The sequence below is a fragment of the Petaurus breviceps genome, unplaced genomic scaffold (genome assembly GCF_028583685.1).
Source record: "Petaurus breviceps papuanus isolate PSGF00001 unplaced genomic scaffold, PetGlider_PUasm1.0 90895, whole genome shotgun sequence".
Classification (NCBI taxonomy): domain Eukaryota; kingdom Metazoa; phylum Chordata; class Mammalia; order Diprotodontia; family Petauridae; genus Petaurus; species Petaurus breviceps.
Genome location: NW_027187372.1, coordinates 22,776,477 through 22,786,355, shown reverse-complemented (window position 1 = coordinate 22,786,355; position 9,879 = coordinate 22,776,477). Strand labels below are relative to the sequence as shown.

The 9,879-nt window shown below is 38.8% G+C and overlaps 1 protein-coding gene across 3 annotated transcripts in view; it reads right to left on the bottom strand.

Annotated features, from left to right (window-relative positions):
* Nucleotides 1-2,786: 2,786 nt before the first annotated feature.
* Nucleotides 2,787-9,879, bottom strand: part of NEK7 (NIMA related kinase 7) — a 233,458-nt gene continuing 226,365 nt past the window's right edge. Inside the window, exon 9 of one of the 3 annotated variants that reach the window (XM_069074499.1) lies at nucleotides 2,787-3,886. In XM_069074499.1, the coding sequence (XP_068930600.1) occupies nucleotides 3,713-3,886 (174 nt within the window). In that variant the 3' untranslated portion in view covers nucleotides 2,787-3,712. The remainder of the gene's footprint in view (nucleotides 3,887-9,879) is intronic. The other 2 variants (XM_069074497.1, XM_069074496.1) reach the window with 2 other exon arrangements.

Genomic DNA, 9,879 nt, shown 5'->3' with positions numbered 1-9,879 from the left:
GCTGTAGCGACACATGCTTGCAATCCTAGCTACTGGGGAGGCTGAGGCTGGTGGATCTCTTGAGATAGGGAGTTCTGAACTGTTGTCTATGCTGATCTGGTCTATGCTAAGCTTGGCATTAATATGGTGAACTCCTGATAGTAAAAGTGAAGGCTGAGGATTGACTAAGGAGAGGTGAGCTGACAAATGTCTTAAACAGAGTATGTCAAAACTCCCATGCTAATTGGTAGTGGAAGATGACCTGTGAATAGCCCTTACAATTCTAGCCTAAGCAAGGAGGGGACAGCCTGTCTCTAAAATACATACATACATACATACATACTTTATTGTTGTTGTTGCTGTTTTTCAGTTGTTTTTTAGTCATGTCCAACTCTTCATGACCCCATTTAGGGTTTTCTTGGCAAAGATAAGGGAGTGGTTTGCTATTTCCTTCCTTAGCTCATTTTACAGATGAGGAAACTGAGGCAAAAGGGTTAAGTGACTTGTCCAGGGTCATACAGCTAGTATCTAAAATAAAATTTGAACTCATAAAGATGAGTCTTCCTGATTCCAAGCCCAGTGCTCTTATCTACTGCACTACCTAGCTGCCCATCATGCATGCATATACACATACATATTTCTCATATATGCATATATGTATACAGGCATATATATATATATATATATATGTCCTCCGTGTGTCTTTCTGCTGGATCTATACTTCCCTGAATATGTATTCAGACATATAGATATACACACATGCATGTATGTGTATATATATGTATATATCCCAGAAGTGCAGATCTATAGTCTACAATACACTATTATAGAGGAATCTCAGCATTTCTGTAAATGAGAAATTTCTCTAAATTTCTCTACAATATTCTAGAACTTCCAAGTGAAAGAGAAAATATTGCAAATGTCCATTAAGAGACAAAAAATTTACTCCAGTCATCCCTGCCTAAGATGAACAATGAGAAATGGAAAAATGAACTATGAGATAATGAAAAGCAAAGGAATCTGTTTTGTACTGAAGAATAGTTTATCATATATAATCCTACAAATATAAAAGGGCTTTAAAATTATTTATAAGTATTCTTAAAAAACCTAGAATTTTCTATAGTGTTAGAAAATCAGAATCAGTGTATAAAAGAAACTAAAGTAAGACAAACATTGAAAAAGCTTAAAATGACATGGTCATGATATATATGTGTATATATATTGAAAGGGGGACACAAGACATTATCCATTAGGGACCTTACCTAAAAGTCATTGAAAGAAAAAAGAAAGACAAGCTCTGGGTTTATGTATTCAAAAAGCACCTAGAGGAGGTAATAAGACTGGGATGAAGGGACTCCGTATTTCTTGAAAGTTGGGTACCACAGGTGGAGGCCACAAACACATAATTAATCAATGGGCTTAAGATGGACTCATGCAGCACACTCTTACATGGGTTGGTCAAAGGAAGATTTAAAAACAAAAGAAAGACAGCAGTAGATGTAGAATAAAATAAGTAGAGAAAAGAACTGAAGTGGGGAGGGGAGAAAGGGTTGTCTGAGTCAGAGAGGGAGCTCTTTTCTGTACTTCTCTCCCTTATTTGTCATGTGCCCAGTGTCTTCATGACTTCCCTGGCCCCCTTCCCTCGTGTGGATCTATGCTTCCCTGAAGTGCCTAGGCTTTAGAATTATGTATCCCTTATACCCATCAAGAGTCATCACAATGGCCTATTATGTGACCAGCAAACAGACATTGAATAAATGTGGCTGAGTGGAATTGACGTCTCTCAGTATGGATGAATCTCATTTAGAAGAAAGTCATTGGGTAGAGTGGAAAGAGCTCAGTTTGAAGATCTGCTACTATTTGCTGTCCCAGTGGCTAGAATGTTGGCCCCTAAGTCAGAAAGATTCATTCCTGAGTTCAAATCCGGGCTCAGACACATACTAGCTGTACAACCCTGGGCAAGTCACTTAACCCTGTTAGTTAAGTCACTTTAACCCTGATGTTTGTCACAATTCACTTAAATTCATGCAATATGATCTCAGCTCACTGATGATGCTGAAATAACAACTATTAATTGAGAGAATTTATTCTAATTTTGTAGAAAATAATGAAGATTGACTTGTAAGAACTCTAGTCACAGTACTAGTGCATGCAATCAAGCAGCTTGTCATGCATGAGAATAGATGGTTCTAGGTAATAAGGAGTTAAAATAAGGAGTTTGGCACCAGTAATAATTATTAACTTTCCTAAGAAAACTAGGAAAGAGAATATGCAAAATGTATTCATTCTATTGACAGAAATTTGTCAATTTGGTCTACATTTTGTTTCCATCAAGCACGTTATTTAGTACTTTCCTAGCTGATAAATTAGATTAAACTAAAACATGACATAAGCCTCCTGCCAAAGTTTCAGTTAGTAATAAAGAGATGAACTCATAAATGTCCATAGACTTTTGTAGTCAATATGTAAAATATACAATTACAATAAAAACAATGGCTCTTTCCTTAAAAGCTATAGGAATAAACTTATGTCCATGAAGAAAATAAATTGATCCTGTTATTCAAATCCCACTGAAAATCTTCTACAAAATTGTTTAAAACTATGAAATATGTTTAATACATGAAAAATGTGTCGATCAAAAGGCTTTTGTGCACAGGTAACTCAAACAGTCCTTTCTTTCTATCAAGCATATACACAAGAACTTCAAAATACTTTTTATTAAATTAATAAAATATACTTATAATTTGAAGCATCAGGAAAATGAATGCAAAGATTATGTTTAAGCCTTCATTTTTATTAACATTTTCAAATTTGACTGTATTCACAGAAACTTATGTCTTCTCATCCCACCAGTATCCCTGCAAAAGATGATCTCATTTCTTACTCCACAAATAAGATTCAGACCATCCTGCTTGAACCCTCTTATAGTCACATCTTCAAATTAATATTGCTGTCCCCATTTCTATCTAGGGCAGCTAAGTGGTACAATGGATAGAGCACAGGGCCTAGAATCACAAAGACCTAAGTTCAAATCCAGACTCACACACTAAGCTTGTGACCCTGGGCAAGTCACTTAACTCTGCCTCAGTTTCCTCATCTGTAAAATGAGCTGGAGAAGTATAACAGCAATGCTGCTTGTAGCATTGCTGTGTAAGACCAATACCAGAGAAAGAAGCACCAACATCTGGATTTTCATAACTGGAGAACTCCTTAACAGCTGCTGTAATGCCAAGCAAAGGCAGCTTCCAAGGTTCAGAATACCAGCATAGTAACTCTCCATTTTATTCAGTGACAAATTAAGGCAAAACATTCACAGAACAGAGAAAATCAAAATACAGCATTGACCAAATATAATTAAATAATTTCCAAGTACTACTCCACACCTGGGCAGTACATTTAGTCAATCACAAAGTCTCTCTTCTCAAATGGAGATAAAGATTAGTTTCCAATCATAAACAAAGTATATTCATTTGGTCAATCACAGAGCACAAAAAAAGTCAAGATTCCCACCCCTGGATTACAACTGAATTACAAATATCATCAAAAGATGGGGAAGTAGAGAGCACAAAGGCCATCTACTCCTAAGCCATAACAAGGTTACAATATCATCACAGCATTTTATACCCAAAGAGAGGCCTTTTCTTCATCTTGACCCGAGGCAAGTTCTCAGCAATCTCTGTTCCTGGAGAGACAAAGCTTAACAAAGCCACAATATACATTGCGAGAGTCCCCATCAATTCACTCTCTGCCTGCAGAACAGTCTCAGGACCCTTCTGAAAACATCAACAAGATCCTCTTCCAGGATTTCTGTAAACATACAACAAGAAAATCCTTCAGGGCTTCTTAACCAACAGCAAGGTTCCAGAACCTCTGCAACAACAGCACTGTCCTTTACCAGCAGACGAATCTGGCAAAAAAACAAAAACAAAAACAAAAAAAAACATCATAACAGACAGACAAAATACCGACATCACAGCCATGTCTCCTCAGTCCTTGGCAGCTCCAGGTGGCAGCTCTCAAAAGTCCTGGGCAGCTCCAACTGGCCCTCAGCATTTCTCTCTCTCTCTCTCTCTCTCTCTCTCTCTCTCTCTCCCTCTCCCTCTCTCCCTCTCTCTCTCTCTCTGCTTCCATGATGCTGCTCCCAAAAGTTCTTCTGGCCTCTCTCTGCTTGGGCCTCTCTGTAAATCCATGGCACCAGCTCCTCCCAGTTCAGCCCTCTCTTTTAATGTCAACAAGTCTATCCCACAAGTGGGATTCACAAGCTCTGGGTTTCAACACTCAACCTGAAAACCAAGCCAATACAGGGGGATCTTATAATTCCATTACTATTACAGCTACCCAGAGTCTCATCTGGCCAAATCACAGGAACACTCTCCCAATGAGTGAACCCCAAAGCAAAATGCTAACCTCAGAGTATATATACACATCTTCAGGGTCAGAGGGCATCACAATCCTCAAGACCCACTGCCTAATTACAAAGCGACAAAAGGTATGTGCCTTCCTGAAAAACAAACCTCCCCTCATCAAGCTTCTCTTGTTGGGCTCCACGTGAGACCTATTAATGGGAGAAGATCTTCAACTTCCACTAACATTACAAGAAGGAAATGGCAAAACCAATCCCATATCTTTGCCAAGTAAATCCCAAATGGGGGTCTCAAAGAGTTGGATGTGACTGAAACTACTCAACAACAAAAAATTTCTATTCATCCCCTGTGACAATGTGCCTACATAGCTCTGTCTCTCAACTTCACTGATAGTCTTCTCTACTACACTGTCAACAAATCAGAATGGCCATATCTCAGCCACTATCATCTCTGAATTAAACCAAGTACCAAATCCAGAACCTGAAATAAATTCTTTAAACTATTTCCTATGCTAGAATTTTTATTTTCCTTTCCTGTGATTCCCAGTCTCTTTGATGATCACCAGTCTCCCACTTCATCAATCCAACTTTGAGTTCATTCATCTTCAGACTTAGTCTTGATTTCTTGGTCTGCCATGTTGGCCTAGAATCCCTTAAATCCTTGTTTCTATGGATATAGTTTTCTGCAAGTATTCCAGAGATGTTGAACATTATAAAAAATAGTCACAGAATTATGCTTATGCTATGCAGTACACATTTATGTTAGAGAACCTCAGCTGGACTCTCTTTATTTCTCAATAATTCTTAAGCTCTAACCCTCTGGTCTTACTATTTCATTCCCAATAGCAATTATTCGGCTTTTCTTTAGTTGGCATTGGGACATAGTGTAGCGAGCATGAGATCTGGAGTCAGGGATGGAATCCTATCTCTGTCTTATTATGTGGCTTTGGTCAAGTTGCTTCCTTTATCTGGACCTCAATTTCTTCATCTATAAATGAGGACATGGGGTGAACTAGATAATTTGTAAGGTTCCTTCTAGCTTTTAAATCTTAGAAAGCTATTTCTTGTCTTCCCTCCTAACCATTCCCCCACCCTCCTGGGCAAAGCAGGTGACCAGGGATGGAGGTCACTTCACTGAGAGCATTGAGGTCATCTGTGATACATTCTTCAAAAACATTCCTCAAAGCAACATCTCCACAGCACCATGAGCTCTCTCCTTCCTCCCTCTGGTCACATAAGAGATAACCTTACTATTCATTAAGGCTAATACCTTTGTATGAGTTCTTGACCTCATCATTCATTCAAACATTTGTTATATACCTATGACCACAGTGAATAAACAGCTGGCTTCAGTTCTCCAGGAACACCTGAGTTCACCTCACCTTCGATATATACTAGATGTGTAACTCTGGGCAATCCCTTAGCTTCTCAGCACTCTAGAGCTTCAGGGAAGGTGCTGACCTGCCTTCATTATTTTCTCATGTAGAAGTTTCTAATATCAATGAAAACACAGGCCCAGTCCCTATTTTTATCCCAATCCCTATGTACAGAATACTGTGCTTGGTGTTGGGGGACATACAAAGCCTAGGTAAGATTTAGTCCCTTAAACTTATAGAAGGAGTATAATAGGAATTATACTAATTATAGCTATATTACATCATGTTATACAAGTACTGTGGGCAGCATAAGGGAACCAAGGAAAGCTTCATGCAGGAGGCAACATTTGAATTATAATGGAACTCAACAGAGGTGAAGAGAAAACATTTTAGAAACAGGCTAAAGCAGGAGCAAAGGTAAGGAGGCAGGAGATTACAGTGTGTGTGTCTGGGGACACAAAGCATTCCAGTTTACCTGAGTATAGAGTGCATTTGGGAGATTAATATAAGGCTGCAAAGGTATATGAGTGGCAGATTGTGGAGGATCTTGAATGGCTGAGAAGTTTGACTTTTACTGACAATTTTTGTTTTTGAATAAAAGGGATAACCAGATATTTGCATAAGAAAGATTATTCTGAAAATAGAATGAATGATGAATTGAAAGAGAGAGTAGTTACAGGAAGATCTTTCAGGAGGTTAGCACAGTATCTTAGTTGGGTGTTAATGAGTGTCTACATGAGGTTTTTGAGCAAGGAGTTTAAGAGAAGGGGATAGTTACATGAGATACAACAGGGATACTTGGCCATTGATTACCTTTGAGACACAAGAGTCAAAGCTAATATCAAGGTTATAAACATAAGAGGATGGGGTCAATGGTTGTGCTACAAACAGAAATTGTAAAGTCAGAAAGAGAAGAAGGTTTAGGGAGAAAGGTAGTAAGCTCCATATTAGACATTCTGAGTTTGACATACCAGTGGGGCATCAAGATGGAAATATCCTGTGTAGGTAGCTAATATTGTAGGTCTGGAGTTAAGAAGATAGATCAAGTCTAGAGATAAATGTAGCACTTGAGAGAGTTGGAAAATGGGTCCTCTCAACAAGGGTATCCCAGGTTGAAAAGCACTCGCCAATGTGATTACTTTTACTAGTTGGTCAGAATTAGCTAGTATTAGCTCAAATCCAAGGCATTTTTAATGAGGCAGCATAGTAGCAATAATATCACTAAGACATTTTTCCCCATAAACTTAGGCACAGTCTTCCACAAATGCATATATCATTAGTAAGAAGAGTGAAAATACATAGGGACCATAAATGGAGAAGCACATATGTAGGGAATATGGTGGCCAAGGGTGCAGATATAGAGGTGCATACTTATAGAAACATATATGACCCAGGAGCACATAAGGAGGAAGCAGCTCTATTTTCAGTGTAGTAGATAGAGTTGCTGATGTCTTCTGGAGATGTTATCATGCTGCTCCAACATGACCATCTCCCCATTCATGTTATGAGACAGTCTCTGAACATCTCCAGTGGCTGTTGTTCCACCAGCCACATGGTTCTGGAGTGCTTCTCTGCTTCTAGCTTCTAAATTTCAACTGGAGTCCTTAGCTGGGAAAGGAGGATGAATAGGGTATGCCGTACTTTAAAATTTTCAAGCTCTGATACTTTGCTTTCTATAGTTTTAGAAAGCAGAAGCACTTAACATACCTCACCATTGGGATACAGAAAAAAATTCTGAAAGAAAAGCCCTTCCTAGTTATTTTTCCAATCTTGAAAGTTGTTTTTTCCACATCCTATGCCAAGATAGGCTTTCTTCTCTAGACGATTCCTTGCTCCAGGTAACAAGATCTTTGGAACACAGGAGAAAACTGTTTCTAGCAAACTAGAAGACTTAATTTCAGTTTTTGAGCCACATTTTCTGGTAACTGAGAACCCTTTCAGAAATATTTTCACTCTCTCTAGCTTATTATTAGGGAGTCTACATGGCTCTCTGTCAAATTTCTCATATAAAAACTACACTCATCATCCATTTATGACAACAAATTGCCAAGGTCTCTAGCATTTATTGTCCTAAAGTATCTCAGTTCTGCAACTCTGTCTCTCCCATGCAAATTAACTGAAGGAGAAAAGCACGAGAACAATAACTTCCATAACAAAGCAAAGCCCAGGATAAGTTCATCTACCTTCTACCTAGCTACATGCAGGGCCTTCCATGTGTATATGCCCCAGCAAATTATTTTCAGCTTTGAGGTTCTCTTACATGATTTCTCAGTAATGATTGTGAAAGCAATGATCCTTGCTGGGGGAATAAATGAGTAAAGCATCAAAAGAGAAGAAAAGAGGGCCTAGAACATACTCTTGTGGAATACAGGGGTCAGCAATAGAAGCCAGTAAAAGTGACAGAGTAGGATAAATATGAAATTGTAGTGTTTTTGAATGCAAGGTAGGAGACTACCTAGTAACAGAGATTATTCAACAATTTAAGAAGTTACAGAGGTCAAGGAGAATGGAGAGTCAAAAAAAGTCAATGGATTTATCAAATTGGAGGTCACTGGTCACCTCAGAGAAGAGGCAAGGCAGCAAGTATTTATTAAGAGCTTACTACATGCCAAGCTCTGTGCTAATCACTGAGCTTACATAAAAGCAAAAGTAAAGTCTTCTCTTCCCTTCCCTCAAAGAGCTTACATTCTAATGGGGGAACATACAAAAAAGAGCTGAAAAGGGAGTTGGGGAGATATAGGTCATGGATGTGGAACTGAAGTTCAGAAGGTCAGAAACAGAGCAAAGGACAATGAAGGTTGGCTGGGCTGGGCTGGGTCCCTCCCCAAAACAGAGGTCCCAGGAGGAATTCACTAGTGGGAGAAGGGGACTGCTATGACAGAGGAATGTTCCAGGATGAGAAGGCCCTATGGACTAAGAGAATGTCCTAGTTTTAGTAACATATTGGGGGACAGAAACTCAATTGTAAGGGGCCTGAGCAGTGAGGAAGTCTGTGTGTGTACATATGTATATATGTGAATACATATATACATATGCACACACACACACATATATTCCTCAAGTATATGTAGCTTTTCCAAGAAAGTTACCAGTGAAGAGTAGAGAAGTAATGGGACAATAGCTGAATGGAGTAGAAGAATTAAGGAAAATTTTTTCAGGATAAGGGAGACCTAACCTTGTTTGCAGGCAGACAGAAAGGAAGAAGTGAGGACAGTTAAGGCTAAATGAAAGGGAGGAAAAATGAAAGTTTGAGGTAGGTCCTAAAGAAACTGTAAGGCAATGGAAAGAAAAGCTTGTGTCAAAGGTTAAACTTAATAAATGGGGATATCTCTTATGACTTAAGGGGAGGAGGAAATAGAGACTGATAATACTGTGAAGTTTTCAGGAATGGAAGAAGTCAATAGATCTGAGGATATGGCCTCGATCTTTGCAGTAAACTAGGATATACCGGTTGCCGTAAGTGGAGGGGGAGGTTGGGATTTTAAGAAGTAAGTTGAGGAGTCAGTATGGGTAGAATTACTGAGCAGCCAGAAGAGCACATATGAGGACATATGACTGATTTCTGGTGGGTAAACCAGAGTAAAAAAACAATCTTTGTGCCTCACTGATACTCTAATACCCAGAGAGCATAAAAATGCTATAGGACAGGACATGAACAAGATTTGTACAGGGAAAGGGCTGTGGTCTGTACCACTGGAAAGAATACTGACATAAATGAGATTTCAGATCCATGGAAATATCGAAGTGTCAATGTTGACTCAATTTCATGATTGTCTCTAGCAAAGCTCACAGCAGTAGTGTTCATTCACTCTCTTGGTTTGAAATGTCATCTCTATGGTGATGATCCTAAGGTGTACTTCTTGATTTTTACTTCTTACCATTGTTCTAATCCTGCATTTTAACTCGTAGAGGACATTTCCACCTTGATCTTCCTGACCATCTTCACACCATACTGTCTCTACTTTGACCATAATTCACCCCACTCCACACTAGGTTCTGTTTAGTGAGCATTTGCTTGATCTTACTCAAAACCAGGATTCCATGACATTTCTCAATCATCTCCACCCTGCTTCCAGCTTATGTGTATATATCTATATATCTATAGATAGAGATTGATAGATAGATAGATAGATAGATAGATAGATAGATAGATAGATAGAT